Source organism: Loxodonta africana, chromosome 3, assembly GCF_030014295.1.
Source record: "Loxodonta africana isolate mLoxAfr1 chromosome 3, mLoxAfr1.hap2, whole genome shotgun sequence".
NCBI lineage: Eukaryota > Metazoa > Chordata > Mammalia > Proboscidea > Elephantidae > Loxodonta > Loxodonta africana.
In genome coordinates, this window is record NC_087344.1 from 611,938 (window position 1) to 627,602 (window position 15,665).

At 55.5% G+C, this 15,665-nt stretch overlaps 1 protein-coding gene and 1 non-coding gene across 2 annotated transcripts; one reads left to right on the forward strand and one right to left on the reverse strand.

Annotated features, from left to right (window-relative positions):
* The first annotated feature begins 82 nt into the window (after positions 1-82).
* On the forward strand, positions 83-189 carry LOC111748871 (U6 spliceosomal RNA). Its single transcript, XR_002784358.1, has one exon. It is a non-coding gene; the product is annotated as a U6 spliceosomal RNA (small nuclear RNA).
* A 3,857-nt stretch (positions 190-4,046) lies between these two features.
* On the reverse strand, positions 4,047-14,563 carry R3HDM4 (R3H domain containing 4). Its single transcript, XM_003422547.4, has 8 exons — positions 14,444-14,563; positions 8,677-8,831; positions 8,043-8,167; positions 7,482-7,605; positions 7,002-7,087; positions 6,494-6,579; positions 6,357-6,412; positions 4,047-5,101 (listed from the first exon to the last, which is right to left on the reverse strand). The coding sequence occupies exons 1-8, from the start codon at positions 14,524-14,526 to the stop codon at positions 4,998-5,000; spliced, it is 819 nt and encodes a 272-aa protein (XP_003422595.1). The 5' UTR covers positions 14,527-14,563; the 3' UTR covers positions 4,047-4,997.
* Positions 14,564-15,665: the final 1,102 nt, after the last annotated feature.

Below are 15,665 nucleotides of genomic sequence, written 5' to 3' on the forward strand. Positions count from 1 at the left end.
TAACCTTAAAAAAAGAGTGACCTTTACTGTAAAGAGATGAACTTTAGATACTATAAATACGGGACGGACTAGCCTGCTGGTTGTGCTCGCTTCGGCAGCACATATACTAAAATTGGAACGATACAGAGAAGATTAGCATGGCCCCTGCGCAAGGATGACACGCAAATTCGTGAAGCGTTCCATATTTTGGTTCTTATTTCCAATCTTCATTGGAGGGTAAACTGAAGCTCCAAGGCTTGTCCCGTGGGGGGAACTGCCGGTTCCAAACCTGATTTCTTTTCCAAAATCTCATTCTCTTCCCCCCGCCAGCACTGCCCCTCTTGGGCTACCGAATAAAACGTTCTAAAGTTGCAGGCAACGCTTCTAGCGCACCCCAACTCTGGGGAGCACCCCAACTCCGCAGCCCGTACCTTAATCCCCAAGGCTTGCCCTCTGGGAACCACTTCCCGGATAGTGACCCTCGCGCCGGTCAGTCCAGCCGGGTCTTTTGAACCCCGCACTGGGCACGCACCACCTCTACCCAACGTTTGGATTTCCATTTTCAACATCTGTCTTGAAAACGTTTTAAACGTGTGTTAAAATGGAATCGCGCACGCCCAGCGCCCAGATCTTGGTTCCCCAAATCACGCTCCGGTAGTTAGCACCGGGCTCCTTGGAGAAATGGCCGATTCTAGGAGGGTGCAGAAGTATACAAAATGTGCCAGAAAATAAGGAAATAACTCGGTAAATAACCCCCCCACATGATGGGGTAGGTCGAAAGGACGCAGGAGACAACCGAAGAGCTCCCCAGGGCTGAAGTGGAATCGCTTAAGCAACAAAATAAAGTAGTATGGGATTATAATCCAAAATTTAAAGTGAACCCCCTTGAGTTCATAGTGTTATAAATAGATGATTGGATAATGTCACCGACAGAATTATGTCCCCCCCAGAATCTGTGTATAAACTTGGTTAGGCCGTGTGTGGTTGTCCTCCATTTTTGTGATTGTAATTTTACGTTAAGAGGATTAGGGTGGAATTGCAACACCACCCTCTCTCAGGTCACCACCTAGATCCAATGTAAAGGGAGTTTCCCTGGTCTGAACCACCTTTCATCTCTCAAGAGATAAAAAGAAAGGGAAGCAAGCAGAGAGTTGGGGACCTCAAACCACCAAGAAAGCTGCACCAGGAGCAGAGCGTGTCCTTTGGACACGGGGTCCCTGTGCCTGAGAAGCTCCTGGACCAGGGAAGATTGAGGACAAAGGACCTTCCTCCAGGGCTGACAGAGACAGAAGGCCTTCCTCTGGAGCCGACGCCCTGAATTTGGACTTGTAACCTACTAGACTGTGAGAAAATAAAATTCTCTGTTAAAAGCTATCCACTTGTGGTATTTCTGTTACAGCAGCATTAGATGACTAAGACAGATAAATTAATAGAGGGAGAACAGAGATCTCCCTGCAGAATTCAAAATACTCTGTGTAGATTCTCCAGCCTCACGCCCACCCCTAAGTGTGGGTGCATAGTGATGTCCTTCCAAAGGGCACAGCTTGGAAAGGGGGGAAAGGGCTCACTTCACAGTGCAGACACCTGACAACTCACCTGAGCCAGGTGAGCAAGGTCAATGTCACAGTGACGGTTCATGTGGACTGTATGCACCCTGATATGGTGAGATGGGGAGGGCACCTCACCCCTGGGGTTTCCTCCCCAAAACCCACAGCCTCAGTCTTCTCATGAGAAAAGCGCCAAACCCCAATCAAGGGGCCTCCCACAAAACTCCTCAGTAACACCCTTTAAAACTATCAAAGTCTCAAAAACAGGGAAAGTCTGAGAAACTGTCGCTGCCTAGAGGAGCCTGAAGAGATGCGAGAACTAAAGGTCCCATGGGTCCCAGAAACAGGAAATCAGGGAAAAACGAAAGAAATTTGAATAAAGTGTGGACCTTAGTTCATGATAATGTATCAGTGTTGTCGTTTGCCAGCCAGTCGATTTCAAAGCATGGAGTTCCCATGTGTGCAGAGCAGAACTGAGTCAATAGGGTTTTCAAGGGTGTGACCTTTCAGAAGCAGATAACCAGGCCTTTCTTCCTAGGGGCCTCTAGGTGGGTGCCATGGATTGAATTGCGTGCCCCCAAAATGTCTGTCAACTTGGCTGGGCCGTGATTCCCAGTATTGTGTGATTGTCCATTTTGTCGTCTGACGTGATTTTCCATGTGTTGTGAATCCTGTCTCTATAACGGAAACCCTGGTGGCATAGCGGTTAAGTGCTATGGATGTTTACCAAAAGGTTGGCAGTTCAAATCCACTAGGCGCTCTTTGGAAACTCCACAGGGCAGTTCTACCCTGTCCTATAGGGTCACTATGAGTCAGAATAGACTCCACGGTAATGGGTTTGGTTTTATGATGTTGATGAAATGGGATTAGCACGGTTACGTTAATGAGGCAGGACTCAATCTGCAGAATTGGGTTGTGTCTTGAACCAATCTCTTTTGAAATATAAAAGAGAAGTGAACAGAGACAGGGGGACTGCATACCACCAAGAGAGCAACACTGGGAGCAGAGAGCGTCGTTTGGACCCAGGGTCCCTGAGCCTGAGAAGCTCCAAGACTGCGGGAAGATTGATGACAGGACCTTCCTCCAGAGCTGACAGAGAAGGCTTCCCCTGGAGCTGATACCCTGAATTTGGACTTCTACCCTCCTAGACTGTGAGACAACAAAACTTCCTGTTTGTTGAAGCCATCCACTTGTATTTCTGTTACAGCAGCACTAGATAGCTAAGACAGTGGGTTTGAACCGCCAACCTGTCAGTTAGGCATCAAGCCGTCACCCAAAGACTCCCCAGTATTGATATTGTTCATTATTGTGACAAATGGCCACACTGATGTGAGACGTTCAAAAAGGGGAAAGCAGGCATGTGGTGGATGGGGCTCTCTGAACTGTCTTCCCGGTGACTGTAAATCTGACGCTGTTGCTGTTCTGAAGTAAAAAGGCTATCTTTCTTTAAGGGTCTGAATATCCGAAGGCCACACTGGATCAATATTAAAGTCCTCAAGGGAGGGTGGTGCCATGACTGTGCAGAAAGTCCCCATTCCCGGAGCCGAAGAACTGAGGGTGACAGACTCCAGGCCCGAACCTCCCTCTCAAAATGGCTCAGAACAGGAGATGCAGACCCCAAATTCTCGTAAAAGACCAGACTTAATGGTCTGACTGAGACTAGAAGGACCCCAGAGGTTATGGTCCCCAGACCTTCTGTTAGCCCAAGACAGGAAGCATTCCCAAAGCCAACTCTTCATACAGGGATTGGACTGGACTACGGGGTAGAAAATGATACTGGTGAAGAGTGAGCTTCTTGGATCGAGTAGACGCATGAGACTATGTGGGCAGCTCCTGTGTGGAGGGGAGATGAGAGGCCGGAGGGGGTCAGAAACTGACTGGACATGAAAATACAGAGTGGGGGGAAGGAGTGTGCTGTCTTATTAGGGCGAGAGCAACTAGGAGTATATAGCAAGGTGTTCACAAATTTTTGTATGAGAGACTGACTTGATTTGTAAGCTTTGACTTAAAGCACAATAAAAAAAAAAAAAAAGGCTCAGAAAATAGTCATTGGGAAATGGATCCAGTGACCAGAGGAATGGCATTCACAGGCCCCTCCTGCCACCTCCCTGGCGTCTGAGTTTCCAAAACAAAAACACTGTGAGCAGGGGGATACAAAATTACCATTGGTGGGAAACAAATACCCCAGGCCAGGAAGTGCAGCTAAATAGATTTCTGAGCATGGTATTACTTGCCCTGAGCCAGGGTTTTACCTGCATCAATTATCTCACATAATCCTCCTGCCGACCCTGTTTATCACATGGGGAAACTGAGGCACAGAGCGGTTAGTGATGCATCCGAGGTCACACAGCTGAAAAGAGGCAGAGGTGGGATTCGAACCGGGGGTACTCAAGAGATTAACGGCCTGGCAGCACCCAACAGGGTTCCCATGAGTACCTTCTACAGGGATAGCATTCTTATCAGGGAATCTCATCCCGCCAGGCCTGCAGCCCTCAGTGACCAGCACACACAACACCCAAAGAAAAAGCCGCCCAGCCCGAGGGCAGAGCACCAGAAATTTATTGAACCCTCCATTCTCCCAAAAACACAACTAACCACACACTCGGAAGGGGGGTCCCCAGCCCTGCTCTCACAGCCTGGGGTAGGGTGACCAGCAGAGAGGCCGGAGACTCCCTGACTCAATGGGCCAGAGCCAGGCTGGGGGACACAGGGGACATGAGGTGGGGGAACAGGGCTTTCTGAGGACAGGAGCTTCTGGCTGGAAGTCCTGAGCCCCCAGAGTACCAAGGAAGGGAGAGGGAAGTGGGGGTATGAGGGGACAGTAGAGCTGCCCATGTCACACAAGCAAAAACACATCAGCCAAAAGGCACCAGGGCAGGACACACGTTCCAAAAAGAGGATTAATCCAGCCTTTAAAACGCTGTTCCTGGCCTGGGTAGTGGGGCACGCACACGCACAAACACACACAAGACACGAAGCTCCTGGGGCAACGGTGGGGCCCCAGAGACCCCCCCCAACCCAAGCAAGAAACAGGGATTGGGTGGGGCAGGGGCTGGATGAAGCCCCACCGTGTCTCAGCAGGGGTGAGTTTTGGTTTTTCTCCCCTGAGAGGGAAATTTAAAATCTACAACAAATCATGCCAAATTCATTAAAAGTGATAAAAACTCGGCCTCTCCCTCCCTGCTTGAGCTTCAGGCTGGGCCAAAGAAGGAACATGGAAGTACCCAGACCAGGTCTCCCTGCCCAAATACAAGTCCCAGAGTGGAGAGCTCCAGAGCAGGGAGGGTCTGGGGTGGCCCTAGCCACCAGCCCTTGCCTGAGAGAGCTGGGCGGAGATGGGGCAAGGGTGAGAGAGAGCCACCCCAAGGGGAAGAGCAGATTTCCATGACAAATTCTAAAAATATCAGAGATATTATTCCCTTGCATGGTATTGGAGATCTCAGCGCCAGGCAGGGGACCGTGGGGCCGCCATCAGCTGCGCTGCTCCAGGTAGGCAGACAGAAGCAGCCCCGGCGGCAGGAAGTCCAGGTGTCGATTGCTAACTTTCATCTGTCGCTTGCCCTCCAGGTCAGCACCTGTGGGAGGGAGTGAGGGGGCAAGAATTACAGGAGTGTGAGAGTCGTGGCACAAACAGTTGCTGTGGGCCCAGAAGGGCCAGGAGGGCTACCCTCCCCGTGTCTTTGCTGCTGCTGCTTTAGGGGGTTCGGCCGACTATAACCCTCCTCTGGGCAGGGTCTGGTTCCACTTCAGACACTGTCAGGCCCCAGGGCCTAGCTCTGGAGAGCAATTAATGCTCCCTCGTGCTGTTCATTTCCCTGTTGGCTGGTTTCAACTTTGCTGTTACTAATCCCATTACGCAGATAGGAACACTAAGACACACAAGGTCCAAGGTCAAGCCCACACTCAAATACAGGCCTTAACCAGTGCCCTGGTTTCCCAGCCTCCACCCCTACCTGCACATGGCAGCCTGAGTTGACCCTGAAGCATCAAGACCCTGGATGGCCCAGCCCCCGCCGGCCTCATCTTCCCCACCTCCCCCTGTAAAAACTGAACTGCCTGGGCTAACCCAAGCTCAGTCCCACCCAGAGCCTCCACCCCAACTGTTCCCCTCTACCTCTGACTCTCCCCCGCCCCCTCGCCGGCCACTCCAGCTCTGTGCTCAGACTACAGATTGGCCCCCACAGAGAAGCCTCCCAAGCCAAGCCCCTTCAATCTGAGTCTGAGGGAACAAAGGCCAGTGTGGGGGGCCGACTGCCTGTAGGGGGAACGCAGGAGGAGCTATCCTGGGGTTGCCATGGAAACCATCTCCTTGGCAACTCCAGGCAGGAGGCAGAGGAGAAGGGCATGGGGAGTGAGGACCGGATGGGGCAGGGCAGCAAGGGCCTGTGAGGACCTCACTGGGGAGCTGTGGAGACCACCATAACATGCAGCTAAATGTAAAAACCAGGGCTCAAGCCCAGAAGGGAGGGCTTGCATGTAGCCAGTCTGAACAGAACAGGCAGGGCTATGGCTACACAAGAACTCTCTGGACACTGGGGTCCTGCATCTCATCTCGGGGTCCAGTGAGGCACCTCAAGGCCTGGCGTCATCACCCCCACCAGGTCCTCCTGAGCACCCAGCCCTGAAGATATGGACTAAGGGGTGTCTGTCCCCAGTGTCACCCAGCACAGGGTCAGGCTCACAGGGAGCTTTGGCCAATTAAATGCAATCAGAGTCCTGCTACCTCATCTCTGCTCACTGGGAGATGCTTCCCCCACCTCCCCCAGACACCTCCAGCTGGGCACCCAGATCCTAGGCGACCCTGGGGTCCCGGGGCCAGCGGGGACTCACTGGCTGAGATGAGATCCATGTACTGGCAGACAGCATGAAGCAGGAGCCTCTCGAAGCTGCGGAGGAGCGGAGCGGTGAGCGAGCGCAGGCTGCAGCCAGCCACCCAGGGGACTCACGGGCCCGCCCTGCCCAGTCACCTGTTGTCCAGCATGGCCGTGTAGACGGCCTGGGGGGACACAGAGAAGAACCTCAGCAGCCGCTCCTCCCAGGTCTCCAGTGTCTCCTGTGAGAGAGATTCACCTAGAAGTCAGGTTGGACAGTGGGTGGGACCCTCCCCCCATGCTCAGGGCACCCCCTGAAGCTCTGACCCACTACATGAAGCTACTTAACCGTCTCCAAGAGTGCCAGGCACTTTGACATCTCTGCACCTTTGAGTGGCCTGTGCTGCTGCTGGTGAACTCCTACACATCTCACAATACCCACCTTCATTGTCCCCAGCCCTCCCATCCTCAGGGTGAAGCACCCGGTCCCACCCTCTGATCACACGGGTCTGTCTCTCATGTCACAAGGTGGGTAACATGATCTCTATTCACCCCAACCCCAAATGAGAGCCTGAGGAGCGAAAAGAGACACCAAAAAGAATAAGGCAGGTGGCTACAGATGAGCCCCTTGGGTGCTCAGTAACAGGTTCCGCCCGGCACTTACCATGGGAATCCGGCTCCGCTTGAGGATGGCTCGTATGCGCCGGCTGATGCGCTGGAAACAGTCGCGTGGGGTGTAGGCCAGGTCGTCTGCAAGAGGGCACCGGGCAGGCTGCTGGGGGCAGCGGCCAGGCCCTGCCCACGCTAGGCCTCGCCCATGCTAGGCCCCACCCACGCAGGTCCTCAAGGCTCCACCCATACTAGGTAGGACCCCAGGCCCCAGACTCCATCCCCTGGCCCCTCGGCACCCACCCCTGGGCTCTGCCCATACCAGGCCCCACCCACAGAGGTCCCCAAGGCTCCACCCACACTAGGCCCCAGGCTCCACCCCCTGGCCCCATGGCACCCACCCCTGGGCTCTCCCCACACCAGGCCCAACCCACACAGGTCCCAAGGCTCCACCCCCTGGCCCCATGGGACCCACCCCTGGGCTCTGCCCACACCAGGCCCCACCCCATTGACACCTGGCCCCGCCCGCCCGCACCTGGCCTGCGGTCCTCACAGCGGCCCGGCCCCCGCCTCCGCGCCTTGCTCTTGCCCTCATCCTCCAGGTAGCGGAGCACCCGCTCCTGCTCCTCCCCGGAGCGGTTCATGAAGTCGTTCCAGACCTTGAAGACAGGCAGGTGGGGTCTGCTGTGAGGCCCAGGGCTAATGGCCTCCAGTCTCTGGGCCTCAGTTTCCCCTTTTGGCAGAGGGACACAGAGGACACAAAGTACAGGAGAACCTCCTTGTGGACATGTGTGTGCCGGTGCGCGGGAAACTGGAGGGGGAGACCTCGGCGGACCCGCCTCTGGGGCGGGGTCAGTAATCTCTTCATCCAGTCATTCATTCGAAATCGCGGTGAGCAGATGAACCATGACCATGGAAGTTTCGGTAGGGGGGAGTCTAGCCTGGCCTGGGGACCCTGAGGGTGACTGCAGGTGTGTTTGTCAGGGATTAGAGGGGGCCGGGTGTTCCTGGTGGTGGGAGTAAGGATGGGGGCTCAAGAACCTGGGAGGAGGCCAGTGTGGCCCGAACGGTGCAAACAAGGGGTACAGGATCGTACCTCGACGTAGGTCGCATTATTGCAGGCCTCTGCGAAGATGCCGGGTGCCGCAGGGGGAGCCAGGTCCCCATCCTCCAGGCCAGGTGTGCCCCCGTCGGACTCCAACAAGGTCAGGAGGTACTGGGCTGTGTGGAAATAGATAAGCTCTGGGCCAGGGTATGTCATTCGAGGACCCCTGGGCTGCACAGGGACCCACCAATCATCCTTCTCCCCTCCCAAACCCCTCTAGCCGCCCAGCCTCCCTAGGCTTCTGCATCGGGATCCTCCACACTCTGGTTCATGCCTACCTCTCCAGCCCCATGCACTGGCTGCCCCTCCCAGAATGCACAGAAACCATTCAGCCTCTAGAACTCCTTCTATCTCACCCTGACTTATTGAATTCCTACACATCCTTCAAAGCCCCAGCTTCAATGCCCAGAGCTCCCTCTGGCCCAGGGCTAGCTCCACGGAGTGTCTAAATCTGACTCTGTTGCCTGCCACCCCACCCAGACCCAGAGCTGAAGCCTCTCTGGGTCCCCATCATTGCCCAGCTCAGGGCTGAGTTCGTGGTAAGGATGAGAGATAATGCCAACGAGCACGCCATTCTTATCTGAGGCCTAGGAGCCCCCAGGAGGCGCCTCCAACCCCTGCTCACTGTTCTCCAGGCGCTGGAGGCTCTTCCGCCCCTTGGCCTTGGGCACAAGGTCTGAGTTCCGCACTGCCTGGTTGATGAAATGTTGCTTCCGCTTGGAGGCTGAGAACCTCTTCACCTGGGAGCCAGCCAGAGAGGGCAGGCAGCCTGGCAGGGGCCTGTGGGCCGGGGGTGGGAGGGTGTGGTCCTCAGGGCCAAGACAAGTCAGGACCCCCGGCCAGAACTGCATCATGGCTATTGCCTGCTTGGTTTTCCCCAGTAACAGGAAAGTCACCTCCTCCCATGTGCCAAGTTCTAGACACTTAAAATCCTCATTTTGTGTCATCCTGACATGACCTGGCAGGCAGGTATAATTGTGATGGCAGATTAGTAAACTGAGGCACAGAGAGGGGAAGACACTTGCCTAAAGTCACACAGCTGTGGGGCAGCTGAGACGAGCTGTTCCCCAGCCTTCTGGATTTTGGCTGCAATGCGGTAAGGCTCAGAACCTTGGGGGCTCAAACCCCAGCCTCTTCTTGGAGTTTCTTAGCAGACTCAATTTTATTGAGCTGCCGCAGCCCCTGGCAGCAACACCAGGAAAGAGCCTTCAGAAGCTCAAGGTGATGCTGGGACCCACTTGCCTCTCACCCCCAAGTCCCCTCGAAGTCTGGGGAGGGGGTTGGGGCCAGGAGAGGGCCAGAGCAGCCCCCCTTGTAGCTAATCTGCCCTCCTCCGAGTAAATGGCATTAATTGTGGAGATGGATTAGAGGGCATGGCTAGACCTCCTGCAAGGGACCCAGGAGCCAGGCCACTCAGCAGGCAGGCAGGCAGGATGGGGAGCCAGAGAGGGGGGCTCTTGGATAGCAACTTCCCAGCAAGGACAGAAGCCGCCCACCTGCCTGGTCAGCACCCCCCAACCCCTAGACCAGGGGCTGCAGAGGACAGTTCCCACCTGGCTCGAGGATCCTCACACAGCAAGGGCTGTGGTGGAGTCTGACCCCCAAAGGGTCTGGGGGACCAGTGTTCCCCCCACCACACTTCCTAACTCCCTCCCCCTTGCCCACTTGGCTCTAGCCAAGGGAGTCTCCTCAGTAGTGTGGGTTTCCTCAAAAAGTTAAGCATAGAGTTACCATATAACCCACAACTCTACTCCTGGATATGTACCCAAGAGAAATGAAAACACGCCCACACAAGCCTGTACACTAACGTTCACAATCACCAAAAGGTGTAAACAACCCAAATGGCCAACCCAAATAAAATGTGGTTCATCCATACAACAGAATATCCCTCCAGGACCGTCGAGACGAGACGCCAGAGGTTAGGTGTCAGGCCAGTGCTCACAGGGTCTGCACATATGTAAAGAGTCCGCGAGCCTCAGGTCTGTGCACTTTACAGAATGGCTGTTATATCTCAAGGGATACTGAGACGCAGCGCTGTCAGGAGGTCGAGCCGGGTACAGAAACGCTACAGGCTCCAAGGGTGGCACTTTGGGCACAAATCTATGAAAATTGAGCTTCTGGCAAAGTACCCGATAGATAAGGTCAGGCATATACAAGTATGCACTAATAGGGGACACGCAGGCAGAAGCCCAGGCCAGGCTTTGACCCTGAACCAGGCACTGGGAACTCGCCAGCCAAGACCGACTCCTCACTCAGCTGCAATGAGCCCTGGATTCTCAGCCCTGGGTTCAAATCCCAGCTAGAATACTTCTTCACTGTGCCACCTGGAGCCTCACGTTCACTTTCTGCAAAGTGGGGATAAGAATGGTCCCTGTACGTGTCTGTGGGCCTGAAAGGGGTACCAAGAGCCAAGAGGAGCCAGGACAGACATCCCCGTTCTGTCTCAAATGCCACCTGCTTGGTCTCGCCCTGTGACGGGGAGCTTACCCCCTGGCAATACCATTCTTAATCTTGATCTTAGCAACATCTCCTTTACCATCACCCCAGGAGGCAGGGACTATTATTTTGAAACCCATTTTACAGATTTGAAAACCGAGGCACAAAGAGAAGTCACTGTCCCAAGATCACATGGCTGCTGAGTGGCAGGAACAGGGCAGTTGGGGCAGGACAGGGTGAATCAACCCTTCAGCCCACAGCATGGCATCTGATGAGCACTCATTGAACTCCAGCGGTTACACAGGGCAACAGTCAGACTCAGCATAAGGGTGGCTTCCATAGGCCCGAGTCCCACTCCAGCTCAGACTCGCCTGCGGCCTTCATGAAGCACCAGCACCTGACTCTCCACCTGACAGCTGGATGCAGCCCAAAGGGCCGCCTGGCTGGGCCGATAACAGAGGTCGAGTCAAAGGGAGTTGTTGACATCAGTGTAGGGCGGGACTTGATGACAGGGACAGCTGGAACTCTCACAATGTGGAACTGGGGCCGCCCCATTTTACAGACGGGGATCTGAGGCTCCGGGAACTGGGGCTCTTTCTGTCATTATGCATGCAAGGGGCAGAGCCAGGATTTGAACCCAGGTCTGAGCAGGACCACTCACCCTGAGCTACGGAGCCAGCCTGCTTCCCTCATGGGCCCAGAGCAGAGGTCCACTCTTAACCTTGGCCAGCCTGGCTTCTCCCTCAGACCACCAAACTCAGGACTGGCCCCTCCCCTGCTCAAACACCACCCAGGGCTCCCCAGCACCCTTGGGGCAAGGTTGAACTCCTCCTCGGCCTGGTGCTGGTGGCTTTGCCTGTTCCTGTGCCCAGAACCCCAACAGGTATTCGGGGGGTCATCATCGCCTCCTGGGTCTTCAACGCTGAGCTGAGCAATGGAAAGGGAGTGCCACCACCAATTCAAGCTTGGTGATTTCAACTGGATTCCAACAGGAAATAAGGCCTCAGGGCAGAGCATGGGGCCTGGAGGGGATGGGCAGAAGGGGCAGGGCGGAAGAGCTACTCATAAACCTTCAGCAAGTCAGGCTTGTAATGAGGTGACTGGACATCAGTGTAAACACATACATTTACACGTTAAAATATCTATGCCAGACCCCACCGCCCACCTCTCTCCACTCCAGCCACACAGGCCTCCTCACTGCGCCTCAAACTCACCAGCAACAGTCCTACCCTAGGGCCTTTGCACAGGCTGAGCTCTCTGTCCAGAGCACCCTTTCCCTGGCTCATTCTGGTCTCTGCCCAAATTCTGCCTCCCCAGAAAACCCACCAGCACTGACTCGCCCCAGCACCAGTTGGTGTCTGAAAGTGGCTGGTCCATTTACTTCTTCACTCCATCATCGTCTTCTCCACTAGACGCTGAGCCCCACTCGAACAAAACAGGTGGGTCAGGCACCTGACAGTGTGCGTTCCTTACGTGCTTGCTGAACAAACAACTAACCTTCTGCTTACACACCCACCCAAGTGCCTGTTCACCTGCTTCCCACGCACCCCCCAGAAACCAAGACACTTTATGGAAGGAGAGACTGAGGACCCAGAGGGGGCGTCTGAGGCTTCCCGGACCAGGCAGGCCTCAGGAGACAGTTGCATGGTGGAAACTGCCAGTGTTCACTGAGGGCAGACGGGCTGGGCTGTAGAAGCAGCTGCTGCTAAGTCAGAGATGCGCTAAGAGCTGGTGCAGGCCCGGCCAGGGACAGCTGGTAGCTCAGGGACCGTTTGTGGCCAGAGACCCAGTGTGGGGTGCAGTTGATGAGTCTTTTCAGCACCCAGCACACGCAGCGGGGTGGTTTTGGGAGAAAGGTCCTTTGAGGTCCTTAGCTCTGTTTCCCGTAGGTTTGCCCTGGGGCCATTTGACATCCAACCCACTGGGCAGGGACATACCTTCCCTGGCACACACCCTCAGGGGGCGGGCAAGAGGGAACCCACTTCCTGGAGCAGGAAACTGAAGTCTCAGGGCGGAAGTGACTCAGCCCAGCTTGGCAGGCTGGGGGACTCCCTGAGTCACCAACCCCACCCAGTACAAGGGGAGGTGCCCAAGGGGCCATCAGAGGTACACCTGCCTGGCAGGTAAATACCCAGCAAGTAGGGGCTGCAATGAAGGTGCCTGAGGAATAAGGGTGGGGGTAGGTAGATAAATGCCAGGTGAGAAAGGGCCAGGCAGCACCATAAACACATATGTATTTACATGTTTGCACACCACCTGGAGCCCTGGTGGCGCAGTGGTTAAGAACTTGGCTACTAACCAAAAGGTCAGTAGTTTGAATCCACCAGCTGCTCATTGGAAACCCTATGGGTTGGTTCTATTCTGTCCTACAGGGTCACTATGAGTTGGAGCCGACTCAACAGTGATGGGTTTGGTTTTGGTTGGTTTGCATGCCACCTACCTATGCCTGGGTTTTTAAAAGGTCACGGAGAAGAGAGAGGGCAGTATCCACACAGTGTACAAACCCCCATGGAGTGGGTAACGTTCCCTTTAAAAGAGACATCTGTCCTTCCTCCACACAACCACCCATGTCTGTGGAAACCCCCACCGCCTCTGGGTAAAAGCCCAGGTGGAGATATTAATAATAAACTAATAACAACAGAGGAGCCCTGGTGACACAACAGTTAAGCACTCAGCTGCTAACCTAAATGTTGGTGGCTCAAACCCACCCACCCCGTGGTGCCACAGAAGAAAGGCCTGGCAATCTGCTCCCGTAAAGATTACAGCCGAGAAACCCTGTGAGGCAGCTCTGCTCTGGGTCGCTAAGTCAGAATCAACTCCACAACTCCTAACAACATTAAACGATCAAATAAAATCCTTTTAAAAATAATTAAAATACTCTCTCCTTGTCTCTTCGTGGTGGAGTTGATTCCAACTCACGGTGACCTCATAGGGCCGAGGAGACCTGCCCCATAGGGTTTCCAAGAAGCACCTGGTGGATTTGAACTGCCGACCTTTAGTTAGCAGCCATAGCTCTTAACCACCACGCCCCCAGGGTTCCCACCAAAATACTAAGATGTTTAAAATAATCATTAAAGATAAAAGATTGGAAGCTCCCTTTCACCCAACACCTCCCAGCACTGGGTCTTTCACCCCTAACAACTTGGAGAAGAAAACACCACTATGATTTCCTTTAACAGGTGGGGAAGCTGAGGCCGCACCGCTGGTGGGGGCGGGGGGGATGCTGGCAGAAAGGGGCCCAGGAATCTCAGATATGAGGGCCCCTCCCTTCTCCCTCAAAGCAGGAGTAAGTCCCCCGGAGGACAGCCGAGTTTCCGCGTCAGCACCCAGGTTAAAGGGCCTGGTGGCTCTCGGAGTAAATACCCAGACGGTCGCCTCTTGCTTCCTCTTGCTTCCGGGTGGAGGACAGACTCCTGTTTGCCCCGGTGTGACCCTCGCCCCTTTAATCTGGGTGTTTACTCAGGAAAAACAAAGAGCCCTGTCTACGCAGAAAGGCGGGCTGATGACCCTAGATGGGTAGCTAGAGGCCGGTGGCCGCGGAAATACCCGACTGGGGCGCCAGCAGTACCCCACCGCGTGCAGAAATTCCCACATCTGCTCGACTCCGGTACCCTGGCCCGCGGCCCCATCACACCTGATCAGGTGACGAGGGACCCCAGCCGCCAGGCAGGTAAATGACTTCCAGGTGGGTAAATACCCAGGACCAGGCAGCCAGGGTGTGCCCCCCCCATTAAATACCCGGGTACGTGTGGGATGGTGTCCTCGCCCGCCCGGTGAATACTCGGTTAACAATAATGTCTCCCCCCCATCCCCGCCCTGGCCTCGCGGGTGGTAAACTGAGGAAGAGGGGCGGGGCGGGGTCCGGGGCTGAAGCCAGAAATCCGGACAGGAGGGGACACAGGGAAGGGGCTCGGAGCCCGGTGTCGCCCGCCCGCCCCCGGCCCGCCCGCGCTCACAGCATCCGCCTCCTGCCGGGGGCGCCCCCCGCCACCGTCGCCGCCTCTTCCGAGCCGCCCTCCGGGTTTTCCAGCGCCACCATAGTTCAGGGGCCGCGGCCGCCCGGCAGGGCCTTCGCCGGGCCGGGCAGGAAGTGACGGACGCCCGGAGGCGGGTCCGGGCGGAGCCTGGCGGCTGGACGCGCGGGGCGGGACCGCTGACGGTGCTGCCGGGACTTGGGCTGCGGGCGGGCCCAGAGACCAGCCCGCGGCTGGGCCCGCGGGGAAACTGAGGCAGGGGGCAGGGAAGAAACCAGCCCCCGGGGGGCAGACGGGGAAACTGAGGCTGGGGGTGGGGAGCGCGTCCTTTTCGGAGGCAGAGGAATGAATAGAATGACACATACCCCACCCATCACCAACGAGGGGAGCCCCCTCCCAGACCTCCATTACAGCGCAGCCCCCAGAGCACAGCCCTTCTTAGCCTCAGTTTACTCATCTCTAAAAAAGGACAAGGCCCACCCCACCCCCTATGCCCCTTAGGGTTTATTTATACAACAAATGGCCACTGTTTCCTCCACCAGTGCTAGGGCTGGAAACCCAGCAGTGACCACAAGCAGGGTGGGGAGAGAGTGGGGGGCTACCCGGGTGGTCACGGGGTTCCAAGTGCAGAGGCAACAGCCTGCCCAAAGCCCCATGTCATCCAGAGTGGACCGAGCATGGTAATGGGGAAAGGGAGGTGAAGGGGTGACAGGTCGGTTTTTAGCCCAGGGCCGTGGGGAGGTACAGAAGGTTTTAGAGCAGAGAATTAAAGCTGCTCTAGACTCTGGATCCACTGTTCAGTCTTCAAGAAATGTGGGGGAACCAAGGACCAAGTTAACACCACAGGGATGCAGCCCACCAACCTAGTGGATATTGTACAGGACACATGACCAGGTCACTTTAACAAATAAAGAGCAAGGAGAAAAAAAGGAAGAACTGTTGAATGACCCAAAACAACAATACTGTGTGACCTGATGTATATGAACGTGAAGGAAGGCAAAAGAAAGTGAGGGAGACAGAAGACAGGGAGACAGGAGACTTCTGGCAGTTGTGGGGGGGGGTGGGCAGAGGTGTGAGAGCGGTTAGGTTTCCTGATTTGGATCACAATAGCTGCCCAGGAAGTGCACAGGGACCAGGAGGGGACTGAATTCCAGAGAATGAAGTCAGGGCCTCGCCCCCATTCTTGGCCTCACTCCCGGGAGGG